This window comes from Seriola dumerili, unplaced genomic scaffold, assembly GCF_002260705.1.
Source record: "Seriola dumerili isolate Sdu_G_001 unplaced genomic scaffold, Sdu_1.0 BDQW01000674.1, whole genome shotgun sequence".
NCBI lineage: Eukaryota > Metazoa > Chordata > Actinopteri > Carangiformes > Carangidae > Seriola > Seriola dumerili.
Genome location: NW_019174929.1, coordinates 621,676 through 643,998, shown reverse-complemented (window position 1 = coordinate 643,998; position 22,323 = coordinate 621,676). Strand labels below are relative to the sequence as shown.

The 22,323-nt window shown below is 38.6% G+C and overlaps 1 protein-coding gene across 2 annotated transcripts in view; it reads left to right on the top strand.

The window, feature by feature from the left end:
- The window catches only part of trim66 (tripartite motif containing 66), a 31,619-nt gene extending 11,791 nt beyond the window's left edge, over nucleotides 1-19,828 (top strand). The window contains exons 2-18 of one of the 2 annotated variants that reach the window (XM_022765401.1): nucleotides 5,692-5,913; nucleotides 6,837-7,050; nucleotides 8,604-8,733; nucleotides 9,057-9,173; nucleotides 9,361-9,475; nucleotides 9,746-9,892; nucleotides 10,681-10,798; nucleotides 10,988-11,841; nucleotides 14,084-14,290; nucleotides 14,914-15,043; nucleotides 15,155-15,236; nucleotides 15,326-15,506; nucleotides 15,856-16,772; nucleotides 16,900-17,023; nucleotides 17,132-17,206; nucleotides 17,910-18,062; nucleotides 18,201-19,828. In XM_022765401.1, coding sequence (XP_022621122.1) covers nucleotides 5,905-5,913; nucleotides 6,837-7,050; nucleotides 8,604-8,733; nucleotides 9,057-9,173; nucleotides 9,361-9,475; nucleotides 9,746-9,892; nucleotides 10,681-10,798; nucleotides 10,988-11,841; nucleotides 14,084-14,290; nucleotides 14,914-15,043; nucleotides 15,155-15,236; nucleotides 15,326-15,506; nucleotides 15,856-16,772; nucleotides 16,900-17,023; nucleotides 17,132-17,206; nucleotides 17,910-18,062; nucleotides 18,201-18,437 — 3,810 coding nt within the window. In that variant the 5' untranslated portion in view covers nucleotides 5,692-5,904 and the 3' untranslated portion in view covers nucleotides 18,438-19,828. Of the gene's footprint in view, nucleotides 1-5,644; nucleotides 5,914-6,836; nucleotides 7,051-8,603; nucleotides 8,734-9,056; nucleotides 9,174-9,360; nucleotides 9,476-9,745; nucleotides 9,893-10,680; nucleotides 10,799-10,987; nucleotides 11,842-14,083; nucleotides 14,291-14,913; nucleotides 15,044-15,154; nucleotides 15,237-15,325; nucleotides 15,507-15,855; nucleotides 16,773-16,899; nucleotides 17,024-17,131; nucleotides 17,207-17,909; nucleotides 18,063-18,200 lie in introns of both variants that reach the window. The other variant, XM_022765400.1, reaches the window with a different exon arrangement.
- Nucleotides 19,829-22,323: the final 2,495 nt, after the last annotated feature.

Genomic DNA, 22,323 nt, shown 5'->3' with positions numbered 1-22,323 from the left:
AAACGTCATAGTATAGTATGGCATAAAACGTAAAAAAAAAATGTCATAGTATAGTATGGTATAAAAATATCAAAAAACATCATAGTATAGTATGGCATAAAACGTTAAAAAAAAAACGTCATAATATAGTATGGCATAAAACGTCAAAAAACATCATAGTATAGTATGGCAAAAAATGTCATAGTATAATATGGCATAAAACGTAAAAAAAAACTGTCATAGTATAGTATGGCAAAAAACCTCAAAAAACGTCATAGTATAGTATGGCATAAAAATGTCAAAAAACGTCATAGTATAGTATGGCATGAAATGTAAAAAAAATGTCACAGTATATTAAGTCATAAAAATGTCAAAAACATCATAGTATAGTATGGCATAAAACGTCAAAAAACATCATAGTATAGTATGGCATAAAATGTAAAAAAAAAAAAATTAGTATAGTATGGCATAACAATGTCAAAAAACGTCATAGTATAGTGTAGCAAAAAATGTCAAAAAACGTCATAGTATAGTATGGCATAAAAAGTCAAAAAAAGTCATAGTATAGTATGGCATAAAATGTAAAAAAAACATCATAGTATAGTATGGCATAAAACGTCAAAACCATCATAGTGTAGTATGGCATAAAACATAAAAAAAAAACGTCATAGTATATTAAGTCATAAAAACTTCAAAAAACGTCATAGTATAGTATGGCATAAAACGTCAAAAAACGTCATAGTACAGTATGGCATAAAATGTAAAAAAAAAAAAAGTCATAGTATAGTATGGCATAAAAATGTCAAAAAACGTCATAGTATAGTGTAGCAAAAAATGTCAAAAAACGTCATAGTATCGTATGGCATAAAAAGTCAAAAAAAGTCATAGTATAGTATGGCATAAAATGTAAAAAAAACATCATAGTATAGTATGGCATAAAACGTCAAAACCATCATAGTGTAGTATGGCATAAAACATAAAAAAAAAACGTCATAGTATATTAAGTCATAAAAACGTCAAAAAACGTCATAGTATAGTATGGCATAAAATGTAAAAAAAAAACGTCATAGTATAGTATGGTCTAAAAATATCAGAAAACATCATAGTATAGTATGGCATAAAACGTTAAAAAAAACCCGTCATAATATAGTATGGCATGAAATGTAAAAAAAAACTCACAGTATATTAAGTCATAAAAATGTCAAAAAACGTCATAGTATAGTATGGCATAAAACGTCAAAAAATGTCATAGTATATTAAGTCATGAAAATGTCAAAAAACATCATAGTATAGTATGGCATAAAATGTAAAAAAAAAACGTCATAGTATAGTACGGTATAAAAATATCAGAAAACATCATAGTATAGTATGGCATAAAACGTTAAAAAAAACCCGTCATAATATAGTATGGCATGAAATGTAAAAAAAAACTCACAGTATATTAAGTCATAAAAATGTCAAAAAACGTCATAGTATAGTATGGCATAAAACGTCAAAAAATGTCATAGTATATTAAGTCATGAAAATGTCAAAAAACATCATAGTATAGTATGGCATAAAATGTAAAAAAAAAAACATCATAGTATAGTATGGCATAAAACGTCAAAAAAAGTCACAACACAATAAGGCATTGAAATGTCAAAAACATCAGAGGGGAATCGAGTAGCTCAGTTGGTTAAGCATCTGCCCCATGTGCATAGGCTAAGGTCCCCACTGCAGTTGGCCCCGGTTCAAGTCCCGCATCGGACGGCCCTTTGCAGCATATCATTCACCCTCTCTCTGCCTTCCCATTTCAAGTCTCTTTCTACTGCACTCTCAATAAAGGCATAAAAGGTCCAAAAAAATAATTAAAAACGTCATAGTATGGCATGAAACTTTTAAAAAACGTCATAGTATAGTATGGCATAAAACGTCAAAAAACATCGTAGTATAGTATGGCATAAAATATCAAAAAACGTAATAGTATAGTATGGCATAAAAAATCAAAAAATGTCACAGTATATTAAGTCATAAAAATGTCAAAAAACGTCATAGTATAGTATGGCATAAAACGTAAAAAAAAATGTCATAGTATAGTATGGCATAAAAATGTCAAAAAACGTCATAGTATAGTATAGCATAAAAGCGTCAAAAAATGTCATAGTATATTAAGTCATTAAAATGTCAAAAAACGTAATCGTATAGTATGGCATAAAATGTAAAAAAAAACGTCATAGTATAGTATGGCATAAAACGTCAAAAAATGTCACAGTATAGTATGGCAAAAAATGTCAAAAAACGTCATCGTATAGTATAGCATAAAATGTCAAAAAAACATCATAGTATAGTATGGCATAAAACGTCAAAAAACATCATAGTATAGTATGGCATAAAACGTCAAAAACCGTCATAATATAGTATGGCATAAAAAGTCAAAAAACTTCATAGTATAGTATGGCAAAAAATGTCATAGTATAGTATGGCATAAAACATAAAAAAAAACTGTCATAGTATAGTATGGCATAAAACATCAAAAAACGTCATAGTATAGTATGGCATAAAACGTCAAAAAACATCGTAGTATAGTATGGCATAAAATGTCAAAAAAACGTAATAGTATATTATGGCATAAAACGTCAAAAAATGTCACAGTATAGTATGGTAAAAAATGTCAAAAAATGTCATCATATAGTATAGCATAAAATGTCAAAAAAACATCATAGTATAGTATGGCATAAAACGTCAAAAAACGTCATAGTATAGTATGGCATAAAACGTCAAAAAACATCATAGTATAGTATGGCATAAAATGTCAAAAAATGTCACAGTATATTAAGTTATAAAAATGTCAAAAAATGTCATAGTATAGTATGGCATAAAACGTAAAAAAAAAACGTCATAGTGTAGTATGGCTAAAACGTAAAAAAAAACGTCATAGTATAGTATGGCAAAAAACGTCAAAAAACGTCATAGTATAGTATGGCATAAAATGTCAAATAAAGTCATAGTACAATACGGCATAAAATGTCAAAAAACGTCCTAGTATAGTATGGCATAAAACATCAAATAATGTAATTGAACAGTAAGGCTTAAAACATCATAGTATAGTATGGCATAAAACGTCAAATAAAGTCATAGTACGGCAAGGCATACAAACATCAAAAAACATCATAGTATAGTATGGCATAAAATGTCGAAAAACGTCATAGTACAATAACACATAAAAATGTCAAAAAACGTCATAGTATAGTATGGCAAAAAATGTCAAAAAACGTCATAGTACAGTATGGCATAAAATGTCAAAAAAACATCATAGTATACTAAGGCATAAAACGTCAAACAATGTAATTGAACAGTAAGGCATAAAACATCATAGTATAGTATGGCATAAAATGTCAAAAAACGTAATAGTATAGTATGGCATAAAACATCAAATAATGTAATTGAACAGTAAGGCTTAAAACATCATAGTATAGTATGGCATAAAACGTCAAATAAAGTCATAGTACGGTAAGGCATAAAACTTCAAAAAACATCATATTACAATAAGGCAAAAAAATCTCAAAAAACGTCATAGTATAGTATGGCATAAAATGTCAAAAAACATCATGGTATAGTATGGCATAAAAACGTCAAATAATGTCATATTACGGTAAGGCATGAAAACATCAGAAAATGCCATAGTATAGTATGGCGTAAAATGTCAAAGAACGTCATAGTACAAGAAGGCATAAAAACGTCAAAAAACATCATGGTATAGTATGGCATAAAAACGTCAAATAATGTCATATTACGGTAAGGCATGAAAACATCAGAAAATGCCATAGTATAGTATGGCGTAAAATGTCAAAGAACGTCATAGTACAAGAAGGCATAAAAACGTCAAAAAACATCATAGTGTAGTAAGGCATAAAAAGTCATAATATAATAAGGCATAAAAAGTCATAATATAATAAGGCATAAAAAGTCATAATATAATAAGGCATAAAAAGTCATAATATAATAAGGCATAAAAAGTCATAAAAAGCAATTGTATAGTAAGGCATAAAAAGGCATAAAAAGTCATAAAAAGCAATTGTATAGTAAGGCATAAAAAGTCATAAAAAGTCATAATATAATAAGGCATAAAAACATCAAAAAACATCATAGTACAGTAGGGCATAAAAATGTCATGGTATAGAAAGGCATGAAAATACCGAAAAACCTCATAGTATAGTAAGGCATAAAATGTCATAAAGCATCATAGTATAATTAGGCAAAAAAACATCAAAAAAACATTGAAGTATAGTAAGGCATAAAGAAGTTATAAAAAACGTCATAGTATAGCAAGGCTAAAAAACATCGAAAAACGTCATATTAAGGCATAAAATGTCATAGTATGGTAAGGTATGAAATATCATAAAAACCCTCATAAAACATTATTGTATAGTAAGCCATTAAAACGTCATTGTGTAGTAAAGCATAAAAAACTCATAGTATAGTAAAGCGTAAAAACATCATAGTATAGTTCATTCAAATATTGGTAGGGATGATTCTGTCTTCCCAAAATATTGGTAGGGACAAGTCCCTATCATCCATATGCAAACTTACGCTCTTGTTGAAGATAATCTTGCTTTCTCTGATCTCATCACCTTAGTGTTAATAGATGTTTTACAGGGGAGTGCTTTCAAGGGAGAGATCACAGCACGGGTTTCTATTATTATGACATCTCTTGGGGTGGCATGCTTTTCTAGTGCCAGCTTCACTTAGCAGGGCAGAGAAGCTGGCAGGAGGTCTCAGATAGATGCTGTGGAGGTTTAGCGAAAGCAAGTGCGCAGTTTGAAAATGCTACAGAGCTGAGTGAACAAGAGGTGTACTACGACTGACTAATTGTGTTTCAAATTGGGTCTTTTAGTGCACAGTGGGGAATGGGATTGCTCTGAGCTCCCCACTGAAGCACCCAAGGATGAGAAAGTTGTCAGATTTGTAGGTCAGGCTGCAGGGGTTGTTGTTAGGCAGACTTAGTCACAGCTCCAGATGTCACATTGGTTTGATTCCTGGCTATATTTGATGGTTGGTGTGTGTTTTAGCGTCCCCAGTTCCCTTTTTCAACTTTCATATCATCATGCAACTGCTTCTTTTGCAGATAATGTATTTTAATATTATCCCCTGTGTCCAAGTTTTCTTCTTCTTTGTCTACATTTAGTTCCTTTTCTTTCCTCTGACTTTCCTAGTGCTTTTCATTTTCCTGACATGTTGTGTTAAAATCTTAATTGATTTCACAGTGTTGGAGAGACTTGCAGGCGTCCCATCTGGAGCTTATCAGAGCCTGACCCGGTTTCGGTGTGCTACGTTAACGTGTAGTTCCACTGGGATATGTCCCCTCCTCGTGCTGACAAAGGGAAGAGGGCCACAGCCGGCCTGTCCTAGCCCAGCCTGACACAACTGGAGCCCAACATCACTTAATCTTGCCTCATGATGTCTGCTCCAAAGAACTAAAAGTTGCTTACATTACAATTTCTCCCTCCTCCCTCATTGTAGGTCACTTGGTCTTCCTTCTTCCATTTTGGAAAGGGCTTCCGGGGATATTTTGCCCTACAAAAAAATAATTATCTTATCTCCCTAATTCCCAATTATTATGCACAGGCTTATTTAAGAAAAAGGATTAGATTTTCTCTCTTTCTGTTTTTTTTGTTGGCTGCACCAGCGAGCAGGGGATGAATTTGAACGTGACACTCCTCTCCTCTGCTGCAGCGAAGGGGTCCTACACATGGATGAACTGGGGGAGGAGAGAGCACAGTGAGGCTGTCATGTAAGCTGTCTCCTCTGGGGCCACCTCTCGGTGCGCACTGCTTCCTGCCTTAGCTAGAAGCCTCAGTGTTACTGCTGCTGAGGCGTCAGACTGCTCGCTCTCTTCTCCTCTCCCTCCCATTGAGAAGGCAACAGCTCCACTCTCAAAGCACTGAAATGGAGAAGGTAAGGTGTTTGTTTCACCGTTGTCTCCTATTGGGATTTTTCGTCTTTTCTGACAGAGCTAGAGATTTAATTCATCAGGAGTTTGTTTCTTTTTGTGCAGCAGTTTCTGAGTTTACACTGTTGAACCTGTGATTGACCTTAAGGGAAATTTGAGGCCTATCTGTGTAGAGCTGTTATACTTTCTATGTTTGTGTAGTTCTCTTCCCACCCTAAAAGATGTGTTAGATATTAGGAATACCCCTGCCATTGCCTTTGCACGAGGCATGGGGGTTTTAAAACTGGATTTGGTCCCGAGGCACTGTTCACTGTTCCTAAATTTGTAGGAGGGTCACCTGCAGAGGATGAATGTCCCCACAGGGAATAATAAAGTATTACTCAGGTGAAAATAGCTGTACTGTGCATCATCTTACTAGATTTCAGTTGACAGCTTTTGTGCTCTGAAACAAAAAGAAAAAGTAAACAACACAAGGGAGTGAAATTAGTTTTATTGTGCTTTTGTAATAATAAAATTGTAAAAGTCCTTATTTTAACAGTTTTTATGTCTTTCCTTTTTAATGTTTACATACATACATACATACATACATACATACATACATACATACATTACAATGTCTAATGCTTAGGGTTGGAAAATTAAATCATTTACGTAAAGAAATGATGGTTTAGCAAAGGTTTAGTTTTATCTTCATGAGGAGCTCACTTGTTTGCAAGCATGAAAACAAATAACAAGTCTTGGAAGTGTGATGTAGCACAAAGTAAAACAGTAACGCAAATATTTCAAACTGCCACCTCATATTTTTATCACATAGCCCTGTGTGTGTGTGTGTGTGTGTGTGTGTGTGTGTAACGTGTGTGTGTGTAACGTGTGTGTGCGTGCACTGTACATTTTAAACAGCAGAGGTTTTTCTTTGTGTCTCTGTCAGAGCTGCTCAGAGTGCTCAGAGCCAACACTTGCCCAGAGTCTGTGCACACTCTGCAACAAGTGGTTGTGTTACCAGTGCACAGATGTGCATCAGCATCAGAGAGCTCCTGCTACATCCCAGTACACAGACATGCACCAACAGCAGAGGCCCAGTGCCACCCAGTGTCCTGACCTGCACCAGAGAGGCTCCAGTTCCCTGCCACCAACTGGACAAGGCAAGTTATTTATGCATTTCAAGATTTTGTTGTAGCCACTTCCAAGGCCAGTATGACAGATTATTAGTGGTACTACACACTCTCTTTCTCTTTCTCTCTCTCTCTCTCTCTCTCTCTCTCTCTCTCTCTCTCTCTCTCTGTGTCTCTGTCGTCTGAAAACCTGTTTGGGTTTTGTTTTCATTTCTGGGCTCTGTTTGTTAATCATGTCTCAGTAGGAACCATTGCAATGAATAATGCATGACAGTTGCGATGGTTGATAATAGTTTCTGGAGATCCCTGTGTTTTATTACATTCTTCTTTAAAACATGTCCCAGATTCTCAAGTGCTCACACAATTTCATTTTTGCTAATATTAGTGTGTTGCTATTTAAAGACCCTCAAGTATGCCTGGCAGGTTCGTTACCATCTGCTTTTGCAGGTCTGCTTTGCACAAGTTGTCAGATCATAACGAACAGATTCTAGACACCTTTATTATGATGTGGGAGTGTTACTGTTTTGCTTGTTTACTTGTGAGAAAAGCTGTGTGACTGCGCTGACAGACAGGATGTGGTCAGTCAGATCAGGTTGATGCACAGAGGGTGATGCTCAGCTCTCTACCACAGAGATGTGTGATGATGTGCAGGCAGGAGGGGGTTGGCTGAGGTGAGCTGGCCAGCAGAGAGCAGTAGGGCTGCGTTCATTAGCCTTATTCAGCTATAGTTAGACGTTCTGCGGGCCAACAGTTTTTACAGTGACCTATTTAGAAATGCATGAGAGATATTTATGAGTGTGTGTGTGTGCGTGGTTGTTAATGCATTAAAGGCCTATTCCACTGCACTGAAATGTCGTTCACTTACATCTTTGGCACCCAGCACTGTTTAACACAGTCCCATTGCAACCTCACCTGAGGTTTCCCGCAGTTGTACTGTTTTTGTTTTGTTTTTTTTTAATCAAAGTAAGCAGGACCACTTGTACTAGGAAAGTTTATATGAATATGAAGGGGTAATATATGTGTTTACCGATTAGTCTTTTGTTTTTCAGTCGTTGTGGTCATTTTCAAAAAGGACTCCCTGTTGAAAAAAAAAAATGTCTCATCATCTTCAAAACAGTCTGGCATCCAATGGTGTAATAAATCCTGGAAAACTTTATGCCCATCCTCAGAAATATACTTGTTCCCTTTCTAGCCGAGTGTTAGATGAGACGGTTAATACCACTCTATGCAGAGTCTGTATGGTAAACATGAATCTGAGGGCCATCAAATTATCTTACCATAGCATAAAAATTGAGCATGGGGAAAGAGCTAGCCTGGCTCTATTGGTAACAAGAAAACAAAATCCACCTCACTTGCTCAAATAAGATAAAATAATAGTTTAAACTAGTTTCTCACTTGCCTGATTAGTTTGATAAATTTAATGTTTGGCAGACTACACTGTAGTTGTTTGTTACTTCCTAAGCTTTTGTTTAAATGCTGCACACTGCAGGCCCTCCTCTAGCTCTGGGTGTGAATTGCTTGTCAAGTGTTGCTTATGCCCCTCGCTCTCTCTCCTCTCCCTCCTCCCTCCCTCTGTCTTTTAGGCCCGGGGTCGTATCCTTGTTCCCTCCTAATGTGCCACTCTCACAGACAGGAGCCCTTGGAGCTGTTTTGTGAGTCATGTGACCTTCTGTGCTGTAGCAGCTGTCACCTGTCCTCCCACAAAAACCACAGGTCAGTACTGAGATACATAGCACAAGGACACTGCAGAGAAGGGCTAACCGCAGGTTAAAAACTTCCTCTGAGCAACAACACCCTTTAACTGTCTTGTCACTTTTATCATCTGTATCTGCATACACTACCCTTGGCCCGCCTAATACCCATTAAGTATTCATGCGCTTTTGTTTTCTGTGATGTTACAGTACAGTAGCTGCCTCTAAGGTCACCAGCATAATGTCGTGTCCCCAGGGGAAACTAATTTAATTCTGGTGTTCTGCATGCCCAAAGAATAAATTAATGAACTTTCTATCTGGTGCCGTGATCTCTCATGTGTTCAGGGTGGTGCAGATCGGGAAGGCCCTCCAGGATCAGCAATGGCTGTTTGAGAGCCTGATGGTGCAGGTGGAGGAGAGGAGGTCCGCAGTAGAGAACAATGCTAAAAAGATAGAGGGCAGGTTGGTTTAGACTCAGAGTCGTCATAATCATACTCCCAAGTCTGAGCAACTTCTGCCACAAATTTAAAAGTGTGAAGTATAACAAGCTAATGCATAAATGAATGTCTTAAATGCTGCTTTCTTCTTCTGCATTTGGGATTTTTCTGCCAGAACTGAGCCATTTATTTTTTCTTTTCTGTCTTCGTAGACTTCATGGAGTAAAGATTGCACACAGGAAGGCAGAGAACCAGATTAAAATGGCAAAGATGATTATGATGAATGAGCTTAACAAACGAGCCAACCTATTAATAGAGCAACTGGAGGTAATTACTTTCTCTTTCTTTCTTTCCTTCTTATCGTTCAGCCAGCCGTGAGTGTACATGCAAAGAATCTGAAATGGCCATGATGTAATCAGTCCCGAAAGCAAGCAAACGAGAGCCCATAATAATATGTCAAAGCTACTTAAGCCAACATCTCAGGAACTACATCTGTCAGAAAAAGAGTCATCGATTTAGCCCACAGCCAAGCAGTGATCCTGTCTGTGTGCCAGTAATTACACATAACCCTATGCATTTTTATGGGTGTCTTCATAGAAAATCTCCGAGGACTTCCAGCAGGGTCTGGAGGATCAGCTGCAGGGGGCAATAGAGATCTGCAGCCAGCTGGACCACGTTCAGAAGTTCATCACCTGGGCTACGACCCACCATTGCAGAGGCCCGGTGCTCTTCAGCAGGGCTCTGGTACGGTGACAGGACTGTGAACAGATGTCAACTGCCTTACTATAACACACATACAGTCCTATGAGGAATTCGTAATTAAATACTGTGAGGGAGTAGAAGAACAGGTTGTATGCTTCTTTTTGTCGTCTTTGAAAAAGTAAACCCTCTTACATCTTTATTTCAAGGGGTATTCCACTGATTATACAGGGAAAGGTCAGTTTACTAGTCAGAGTTTAGTACTGTGCCAGTGAAAACACATGTACAATGTCTTCTGTGTCTCTTATAGTAAGCCTGACAACAGCCTAATTATTATGGCTTGGCCTCAGAAACTACAAATTTTAAGCAGACAGCCTGTGCTATGAACCAGGAGGATGGAGTTTGAAAGATGCAGGCATTTACCAAACAGAGGCAGGAGATGTAGGATCCAGTGTTTTTGGAGCCTGAACCATACAAGGGACAAAAACTCCGGATATCTTGGACTCTTGCATCAGTTTTGACCATTATTCTGTAAATTTGTCTTTTTTGATACCTGCAACTTTTTGAAGTGCAGTAGTACATTGCTTGCATAGTCTTTCAACCGAAACTCAAATCCACTGGTGCAGCTAAAAATTGAGTATGTTAGTATGTTTGGGTTATTTGCACTTGTGTTATTGACAGCTTGGGTTTAAAAGAATTACTGTCATGCCATTGTTATCTAATATCTATCTATTATCTTACATCTTGTAGTATTATTACTGTAGAAATCATTGAAGACGGTGTGGAGGAATGCATCATGTTTTTCATACATAGAATTTACATTCTTTCTGCAGATTTCACTCCAGATGCAGCAACTGCTTGAGCCATCACTCCACTCAGACTCTTGGAATCCTGTCAAGATCAAATTCAACTGGGATGCTAGTTTCTGGATGAAGCAGATTTCCTCTTTAGGTAAAATGAATACTACTGAAGCAAGAGGAATATTCTCTTACAATATTTTATAGCCCTCAATCAAAATGTTATTGCATCAGAATGAAAATGAAATATTTTGTAGACAGGATTAAGTGAATTTCCTAAATGTTTTTGACATAAATGTTAAATTCAGTTTGTCTCTATGACTGTGACTGTATTGTTCTGCAGGCCATCTGACTGTTGAAGGGGGAAACTGCACTTATCCTCAGGGTTTTGCCTGCTCCAGCATTATGAGGCCTCAGCCCATCACCTGTTTGGCTCTGCCACCTGTGTTTCACAGAGGACGAGAGCCAGGATGTGGATACCAGTCCTGCTGTGAGCCCCAGATGTGTTGCCTGCATGGCATTCCCTCTCAGCCAGATCGGCCCAGTCTTGACAAAAGCCAGGTGGAAGCCACACTTTATAACCCCAGTTGTGTTCAGCCTGCCCTTATCTCTGCCTCCCTGCATCAGAGCCAGCAGCTCCAGAGGTGCTGGGACACAGAGAGCTCCATGCACTGTCCTCAGCCCACATCACCTGTTCCGATCATGGGACCCATCCAGCTCAACTGCAGTCGGGGATCTACATCCCAGCCACAAGCTGCTGACTCCCAACCCCACTCTCAGTCTAAATCTTATCTTTCTCATCACCCACACCAAAGAGAGATTCATTCAGACAGCCAGGCACAGCTAAGTGCAGACCGTAGCAGGCCAGGCCGGTGTCAAGGGAAGCTATCGATTAGCACAGGTCTGCAGCAGGAGCTTGGCCAAACAGCTGTGGACAGAGATGTGATGACTGAAGAGAGCTGGGAGGAGAGATGCAGAGTGCAGGAGACTTGTGGTCACACAGCAGTGGTTGACAGCAGAGAGCTTTTGGACGAGGACCTGCAGCAGGACAGGAGTGAGCAGAGTCCTGTCCAGCAGCAGCAGCAGCAGCAGCAGCAGCAGCAGCAGCAACGTCGTGTTCCTCCGGCAGCAGAACTGAGAGAAGAGCAGCAGAGGACGAGACCTGCACTGATGCTCAGAGACCACAGGGATGGCAGGGTGAGAGATTAAGCTAACAGCACACCCTGATACTGATTGATACTGTGTTCTTTTTTTAGAAAGGAACCCTCTAATTTGAATGTTAAAAGTTTTGGCAAAGATATGCGCTGAAACAGCAGTAAACTTCACTGGGGATTAAATCATTATAATCAATAACTAAAAATGACAGGTTCAAAAATCTCACCACAAGGTCCACACTCAGTAGCTGTACTGCCGCTTTCAATCATGTCACACAAACTTCTTGTTTGTTGCCCAGTTGTCATGTTATTGTTCAAATTTCAATTTTTCTGAGCCCTTTAAGGACTTCTCATCCATGTTGGCTCACACGTTGAGATGGAAAGTTCATTTTTGACCATGGAAACAGTAATCTCACCAGCAGCTCTTCTGGAGCTCTCAGTCACATTACACCCTAAAAAATACAAATAGGTTTACCTGACCATAAAATACGTTTTACATATTAAATACATGCAAAATCACATTTGTCTTAAACCATGAAGGGACAACTTTGCATAAAAATGAAGATCAAAATGCACCTAACATTAACAGCAATGCTAAGCAAAGTAAAACAACTACAAAATAGTTGCTGGTTGTAATCATCTTCATAATGCCATGAAGTGAAGCAGCAGAATTGTGACCATTATTTAGGAATACATATTTGTCTCTGATCAGTATCTAACATGAGATCAAAGTAGGACATGTGGTGGGATTCTTTGCATCTCAGTTTTCGGTTTTTCATTTCACACGTGGTTCTGCAATGTTTCTATGGGCTCAAACAAAATTTTCACCCAACTCACAACTCATGACATGGTAAACCACACTGCTGTTTTTACACACTTCTCATAAACCACAATGAATCGATCAGAGTCAGGTCTATTTCCTTTAAAACAGATGTTCTAACACTTGCTCAGAGAAACAGAAAGAACAAACAGACAAAGGAAACAAAGCCTAATTCAAAAGTTATATCACACAATAACAAGTTAAATAATAAAGTTAAATCAAAAGCCACTAAGAAAAAGTTTCACATATGGCAAGGGGTTATTGTATATTTTCTGAACACCTGAAACTAAAAGGAACACAGTTTATTTTAATACCAGAATGATCACTTCCTACAGTTGACAGCTAGCCTGAAAGCAGATGGTGCAACAGAAAGCTGTTCCTGCTTTTATGAAGAGAGGATGATGGGAAAACAAAGAGCTGCTCTGACAATTAAAGCTGGGCTGTTCATATCAAATGCATCCTTAGATCCAGGAGAGCACTGTTCATCGTAGTCAAACTTGATGCCAGAGGGTTGAGCAGCCAGATAATCACCTCTCTAAAAAGTCTCAAGATGCATGATTTCACGCACAAAGATATATTATTTTTTACATGTTCAAGTCACAGCATCTCAAAGCGACATAAAACCACTTGGGCGCAGTCATTTATGTACTTAACCTGTCATTAATGAGTCACTAAGGGAACAGTGGGAGTTTGAGTCGAGCTGGTTTGCACCCTGAGATAAATTCCTGCAACCAACCAACCCCCCCCCCCCACCCCACCCCCCCACCCCCCACCATTCATTCCAGAGAGAAGGATTATAGTCTATTTTCCTCCACAGTCTGAATCCTGCATACCTCTCCCATGGGGCATGGATCAGGTAAGTGTTTTAATCGCATGATACTTAGGAGCACGTGCTCGGTGTCAGCCTGGCCTGAATATGTATGATGGCGCACTAGAAAAAGAAAAAAAAAAGAAAAGAGGGACATGTTAAAAAAGAACTGGTGTTAAATGATTTGCCAGCCCCCCTGCTTCCATTAGCTGAAGACACAGCCGAGGCGTTTAAAGGAGCTTTTCAGGACACTCGCATTAGTGAAGTTTTAATATAAGAGAGTGATTTGCAGTTCTGACTTAATCAAAGGGCCACTCTGAACCCCTGATGGTGAATTTACATATGATAATTGGTGTTGTAACCAAACCTTTCATTCTCTGTACAATAAGAGTAATATATGCAGCTGTGTGGTCCATTCTCCATGTTTGTTGAGTTGTTTTGAATCAGTCCCAGAATATGCTCTGAGTGATGTTTTTGTTAATTCAGTGTGTGCCTGTGCGTGTGTGCGTCCACGTGTGACACTCAAGGTTTTTTTCCACCACACACATCCCACTCCCTTTTCTCTCCTTTCTGTTGTTAATGACATGAACAGGTGCATCTGTGCATGTGATCCAGCTTGAAACCTTGCTCAGATCTGTGTGTTTGTATTACTGACAGAGATCTACGTCCCTGGAGGTGTCAGTGACAGCCCACGACTGTGTATCTGACGTGCAGAGCAGCAGGCTCAGCCCTAGTACAGTGTGCGCGAGGAGGAAGAGACGCTCCCAGAGCATCCCGGCAGAACTGGCAGCCCCATCCTCCAGCCCTTACACTGAAAGGCCCACAGGATGCACTCACAGCCTAGAGGCAGGAGCTGCAAATAAGGTAACCCTTTATCAGAATACAATCACACGTGTGGAGGAGCTGGAGCGCTGATGTCAGATACAGTAGAAGTGATCACAGTTCAGATGTGCACTGTCCATATGTGAGCTCTCATTGAAGAGAAATACTAATAGCAGCACTAATCTCTGTAGCCACACACAGTTCCACAAAGATAGGGATTGGTTTCAGTGATTAAAACTGGTAGTAGCTGTCCTACCACAAGATCCATTTAGTAGCTGTTCTAGAGCTTTCTATCATATTGCATGATTCTTATCAAACAGATGGAGTTGCTCAGTTGTACATTTTCAAATTTCATTTTTTCTGAGCATTGCATAAATTTTTCATCCATGTTAAAAAGGAAAAAAACTGGAAAAATGGAAATCCGAACATCTACAATCTACAATTTACAGGTCTACTGCTTAGAGGTGTTGGGGATTATTATTGCATATGTGAAAAAGGTGTATAAAGCCTTGTGTGGGCCTTTTTGGCCCAGCTGCAAGTTTGAAAATGAAAAAAAAAAAATCGTTCTAGTCAAGTTACATTTACTAATAAAAACTAATGTTTTTTTCCTCTGTCGGAAAAGTTTGCTTACACAGTTTTCGTTTACATTTACATCTTGCTCTCAGTATGCCAGTATGGATCCCAGACAGAGGAGATCTTCAGATGGGGTGCTTTGTGTTGTCAAGGAAACCTCGTCTGACACGGCCGCTCCCCGCAGCCACCGTTCTCCTCTGCTGTCCTATAAGACAGAGCCAGGTGCTGGAAATACTACTTTAGCATGCAATTAATTCTTATATCCTCAAATAAACAAAATACAAAGTTTGTGAATATGTGGTCATCATATTACTCTCTCTTATTTTTTTTTAGACAATTCTTTTACTTATTTAAATGAAAATATTGATTATGAGGCCAAGGAGAAATGCAGGATGTCAAGAAATGGCCACGACAGGTGTGTAACAGCTGTCAAGTCAAACATCTGTCCATGTATAAATCATGAAAATAAGGTCACTCATCCTCTACTTGCCTCAAAAATAACAGAGATGCTCAGAAGGACTCAGGAAGGCCCAGGGTTCCAGTGGTTTGCTTGGAGCGTCTCAAAATACTCGTTTCTCAGCTCCCTCCACACGGACGACGGCAGAGTGACCCTTTACCTGCCAGCGCCATGGAGAAGAGTGAAACTCCTCCACCACAGAGAACCTGGCATGATGCAGTGCCTCAAGTACGTCTCATTTCTTTCATACAGTAGACGAATGGCGATCTTGGTGAAAAACACCAAAGCAGTCAGATTGCAGATCATTTTCAAAACATTTTCAAAATCACTGATGACAACCTTTATTCACATAGTTATAGTCATTGTTTTAACCAGCGGCTGCTAGTAAGAGATTAGATTAGGTAGGTATCGATCTTCTCATCTGATTCTCAGAAAAAAAAACAGGAATTTCACAGAATGTCGAACTATTATTATTATTTAATCCCTTTTACTAATACATAAAAACTGTACAGTATTTTTTAATAAAAATAAAAAGAAAGATAAAAGCTTCCTCTCCTCTCCTCTGTTGTAAATGTAGGGGATAGCTGGAAGCTCTGAGACCAGGAGGACCACCCGCTCACTCACAGCACCACCATATGCTGCAGAGCGACAAACTCGTAATCAGTCTACCACACAGTCAACCAACAGTGAGTTTGTCAGCCAAGGAAGATTCCGCTCTTGTAAAGCACTCACACTGCCCTCCACAGACCCTAAATATGTCCCGCAGAGTTACTCTGCACTGGATCTGGACTCTGACTTTGACCCTAGGTCAGTCTCAGAAGACACAGTTGTTTCCCAGGCTGATCCAGACCCACAGGTAGACTCAGATGCATCACCAGATTCTGACCCAAATGCAGAGTCTTCATCTGAGGCGGAACTTGAATGTCTGTCTGAGGAGAAATCAGCGGCTGCAGGCGAGATGGGACTCTGCAGAGACACTGATATTGCAGGGGATTCAGAGCCAAGTCTTGAATATGAGGCAGACCCAGAATCAGATGCAGGAGCGGGATCAGAGGATGGCCAGGGGCTGGACGCTGATGCAGAGTCAGATGATGCTGAAACAGAATCTGACATTCAGCTTGAATATGATCCCAGTTATCAGGCTGAGACTGACTCTAATGTTGCGTCCGATCAGCCTCCCGAGTCTCAGGGCTCTGTGGAGTCTGAGCTTGACGTTGATTCTGAACCTGAATTGGCAACTGATGACCCACAACCTCTTCGCTCTGACCTGGAAGAGGAGCCCCACATTGGACCTGTTCAGAGGTCGCTTCTGATCGCAAACCCTGCACCTCTGAGGGGGCCAGACGAAGTCCAACCAGAGCAGGACAGTGCAGAGATGGAGAGTGAGGACTTCTGTGCTGTGTGTCTGATTGGAGGGGACCTGCTGTGCTGTGACCGCTGTCCAAAAGTCTTCCATCTGTCCTGCCATATCCCGTCTCTGCTCAGCTTCCCCTCGTAAGCTTCTTATACTGTATACAAAAATAAGAAAATGCATACATTTAACATTATACTCTTACCCCCTATTAGGTTGTTTATTTAGCACCGTTGTTGTCAACCGGACGCTCTTCCCTCTCCTGTTCAGAGGTGACTGGGTGTGCAGCCTGTGCAGAGATCTTGTGCAGCCAGAGGTTGAATACGACTGTGAGAACGAGAGAACATCTGGAGAACACAAACTGGCACACGGACTGTCTGCATATGACCAGAGAGTAGGTCATTTTATTCGCTGCATTAATAATAATGATGACTAGTGGTTTTGTGGTTTGCTCCTTTTCCTGCATTTATAACTAATTTTTTTCATGCTTGGTCGACTGTAGAAATGTGAGCGGCTGACTCTTCTGATCCTCAGTAACATCCTGAGCGCTCCCTTCCATGAGCCCGTCAGTCCACTTGTAAGTGATCCCACTTTTTTCATTCATTTTTCATTATACAGTAGCATCATAGTAGTTTTCCTCATGTTTCTCCATACATAAAAACACAGACTTTGACTGCTGTTATATTCGTGTGGCTCAGGGGGCTTAAATGTACCCTGTGGGTACAACAATTCTCTCACGAAAACACAATATCCTCAAGGCCTGACAAATGTGTTGAATACATTTCCTTCCTCATTAGACATTTAAAAAGCTGAATTTTAGAATAAATTGAGGCATGCATTACATCCCTGTGTACATCAGCTAAAAGACTTCTTATTCTCCGCCTTTGCTGGTGCTTCTCAACATTTCTTCTGTCAATCAGCTGAAATTAAATGTGTGTTTTGCCACATGGTTCTTGTGCATTTGGAAGACATATGACAAATGGAGACCACACATAAAAACATTGCTTGATAACTCTGCTCAAAACCACTTTACACTGAAACCCATCATTATTTGAGCATATGTTATCATAGGAAAGAACTAGTATTGCCTGATATAGATTAAGATTTAGATTCTGTTCCAAACAAGCACCATGTATGTAGGTGGAAGCACATTTGTCATAGTGATAAATCTCATAATACAATCTATGGAACATTTACTTGTATTTTGAAGGGGAAAGGGCTTTGAGGTAATTAAATTGGACTCAGTTCAACAAGAGAACTAAAGTGGCTTTTTCATGCAGGCTCGCCATTACTACCAGATCATCAAGAGGCCGATGGACCTGTCTGTAATCAGAGCCAAACTCAATAAGAGGAACACTCGACATTATAACTCACCAGATCAGTTTGTTGCTGATGTCTGTCTCATGTTCCGCAACTGTGCAAAGTTCAATTATGTAAGTTAAAAAGTGATATCTTGTATGTGTGTATTCAATGTACAGCTTGTCTCATAATTATTGTCATAATCTCAACGATAAATATAATCATCATCAGTCAGTGCTTCACTGGTAACTGCTCTTTCTCTCTGACCATAGCCTGACTCTGAGGTGGCCCAAGCAGGCCGCAGCCTTGAGGCATTCTTCACTTCTAAGCTGAAAGAAGTTTTCCCAGACAGAGTGTTCCCTGCGGCTGAGGCAGACTCTGACAGCGACGAGTACGATGAGGCCTACAGGACCGCTGAGAGTGGTTTCCCCTGGCCAGAGAGGAGGGAGCAGTGCCACAGGAAGAGGAAGAGGAGACACTCTCTCAAGTCGAGGAGACATCACTTCTAACCAGAGGTGAACCGGGTGCAGCCATGGACACAAATCTGCTGCATTTGTGTTTAATCATACTGTTTTTGTTGAGTAGCATGTGGGGCTGTCACAGTCTTTCCATTCTGTAATGTGAAAGTTAGCCCTCTTTGGGGTTTGCGGTAATATCATAGTGCTGCCATCTGATGGCAGCTGAACATATTGAAACAATAATTGAGCAATTATTATCCCTGCAGACGTCAACTGATCAGAGGAGCAGAGAGTGTAAAAAATATCAGAAAAAGTTTAGGTTACATATTATATGCTACACATTTGGAACCGTATCTCTTTGGAGAAAATCAAAGAGTATGTTGAGCTGCTTCTGCTTCAAACAAGTTATAGTAGTGAGGTGATGCTGTCATTGTTTCTGTATCATATCATATTTTGGACATTGATGATTTGCCCCTGATGCACTGGAAATGACTAACTGTGTTTACAATTAGACCTCCTAAAATCACATACCTTACATTATATGCCATGTATATTGTATAAAGAGGATGCTGTAATTGGATGTTCATTAGTCTCACTTTGCATCTTTATTAAGTGGCCCTTTTTTTAGGTGAACATATCCCTCATTATACACAGCACTTTGAAACTTTGATATTAGTAAATTCTGTATTTTACCATATTCGTAAATGTTCAACATATTTATACATGTGTAACTGTACAGAACTTTATTTTACTATATTTGTCATTTTAATTACTAAATGATTGCAGGCAATTATGATAGGTTTGATTATTGATATAATTATGTGTCTCAGTAGCTTTTTTTGAAAAGCATCAGTGAATCCTGTTGACTTTGTCTTTTTGAGCAGAGTGATACAGAATGTGAGTGATTGAGGGAACTATAACCAGTGTTGGAGCTTAACAGGGCATATGTATTTTCATGTTTGTTAGAGGATTTAATATCTAGATTAAACCATAAATTTTGCATTTAACCATAAATGTTGTATTACTCCATTATCTAAATATCTCAGGCTGAATAAGAGTGTAAGGTATTGATTTCATTCACAATTGATTATTTAAAAAATGTCCTTGCTTTGTAGAGCCACACTGTTGAGAGGAAATATGTAATTTTATAATACGCACTGTTGTAGCGCATTTCCTGTTTTTAAATATACTTTACTTGCTTCCTGCTGCGTAAGATAGACTTTTACAGTAATTAATGCACAAATTATTATCTGTATCTTGATCATTCCCAAGACTAGTGAATATACAGTAAACCTGTATGTTATGTTACTTCTTTTTAAATCAATGGATGTAATAATATTTCCTATTGTCTGAGGGAAGACTGCTAAACTATAGTTACTGTCTCTGTTCTTTTTTTCATTTTTTTTACTGTAACAGTAAATGCACATATATTAATATCAATAAAATGCATTCAAGAAATGATTTTTTTTTAAATGTATTTTTCATCAGCCATTATTGATCATTATAGCTTACAGGAGAGGAACAAATGGAAAACAGTCTCATTTACAGTTTACTGTAAGTATTTGCTGTACAGTAAATCATACAGTATCTACTGTATGAAACCACCAACTATAAATTTATAGTTGGTATATTTATAGTTGGACCATATTTTAACTCTTTTCAGCATCTCTCCTAAACGCTACAGTAGCATATACAACATATACATTCCTTAACATTAGATTTCATCTTTATTTACTCTGGGAGGTGGTACATTTCCAGAAGTTCAAATATGATGAAATATGACATTTTATTGTCTATCAATTCTTCAAAATTAATTAGCTCTAGATGTAAGATCTTTTGATTTGCATCTTGATTTTTATGATTTTTGGCTCCCTGAAAAATATGATTTTTGGCTCCCTGTGAAATATCTCCTTTAATGTCACTGTGTCTCTGATTAAACTCAGTGATGATGATGCTGATGATGATGATGATAGTGATGATGATGATGAGGATTGAAATATCCCTTGCCAAAATCCCTCTCTGAGGTAGAGTGATAATAAATCCAGTGTGTTTGTGTTGGACGATATAGCATGGTTTGTATCTCTGAGTGGTGAGATGTTATTATGTGGATCTGCAGAGGGTTTGTGCAGATTTCACAGCAAAAAGTCCAACACAGGGTACAAGTAGCATGCTTTTTGGACACGAGAAAATAAACAAAAATAGAGTAAATAACACAGTTAACGAATCAATATCCCTGCAGCATTCCTGATTCGTAGCACAATAGCAAATCGTAGCAAATCAATTTTCCTGACTGATTCGTTAACTGTGTTATTTAAAATCTGGTTTTTATAAGAAGTAACATATGAAATAAATGTGAACTGCTGCACAAGTGAAGAGTTAAACACAGCAAATGAAAATGCACAAAGCTTTCTCACAGAGAGGCAAATCAATAAGATCATTTCTTTGAGAGGAGATGACAGAGGTATTGCTGAAACAGCAAGTTAAATTCAGCCTGGACAAACTGAGTTGAATTTTCTCTCAAATGGCAGTAACATAAAAAGGTTTTAGTATGACTTTTAAAGCTACTGTGACTGTCATACACAACTTAGGAATTAAAGTTAGTCCTTCCCCAAAAACCCTTAAACCACTTCTTTTTTTTTTATTATGAGTACATATAGTTGAAAATACCACTGACAGACACTGAACTAAAAATGAGGACTCACACGCAGCTCCATGTTTTCATGTATAACACCTCCCGTTGATGTTTTGATGTACTTTCTTTACAGCCTGATGTCATTGCAGTAAGAGAGCTGAAGGAGCTGGAGGAGAGAGGAAGAGATTGGGGGACTTTTTTTTTACCCAGAGTTTGGTCTTTAAGGTAGGAGGCTCTCATCAGACTATAACCATAATTGTAACCCAAACCTTAACCATCTACCAAACTATCGTGATTGCCAGAGGTTTCATCTGAGAGCAATCAGCCAGCACCTCCTGGAAGACTTAATTCAAGGCAAACAATAAAATTTGATATGGTTTTTGGCAAGTGTAAAAAGTCAACAGCGGCAGCTCAATTGCTCCATGTCCTCTTTAATCTTTAATTAATCTTATGACAATTCCCTGTGTTTGATTCTGTCTGCTCTGAATTTCCTGACCTTGAAATCCTCTGCTTACAACTCCAAACACAAATGTTTTAGCTGTTTTGCACCACTGTAGTTTCAGCCAAGCAGCAAGTTAAAGAAGAAAGATGCTCTCAAAGAGCTTCTTCACTGCCACTTCACATCAGATTATCTGAAAAGCATGAAAGAAAGAGAGATGTAGCTTGCTGAACTGTGTTCTGGCTTTTTACCCAGGAGACACTGCTGGCTCTTGCTGCACGTCACACAAGAAATTGCAGAGAAAAGGTTTTGAAAATTAGTATAAAATGTGTAATTGCGTGTAAAACAACATTGTGATTGTGTCTTAAACTCAAGGGGAACAGTATGGGAGTGTTCGCAAAAGCACTTTCTGGAATTTACCCTGGATTTTGTATATCTGGATATCTGTTTCAGATTTAGTCATACAATAGAAGGAGGAATGTTTCTTAATAGGGAAACTGATTTCTGGAGAAAGGAGAGATTTTAAAGACAAGTCCCCGATGGTGTTTTAAAATGTTATTGTTGTTAAACTGAAATAACAGGACCCCCTCAGTACAGATGCTGTCCAAGTTGGAGTTCAACATCAGCTCAATGTTGTAATGCACTGTAAAAATCATGTTTATTTAGGAGCAACGATAAAACGCTATCTTTACTAACATTACTCTGCTCATTTTTTTTTTTTTTAAAAAGGATCACATACAGCAAAAAGGCACAGGTGTTAATATGTACACTGTTTTGGTCAGGGGGCATCTTGCTATGTTTTATTCCTGAATAAGGTGTGTGACCTTTCAGTCAGCAGACTTGGAGTAAAACATTACAGGATAATA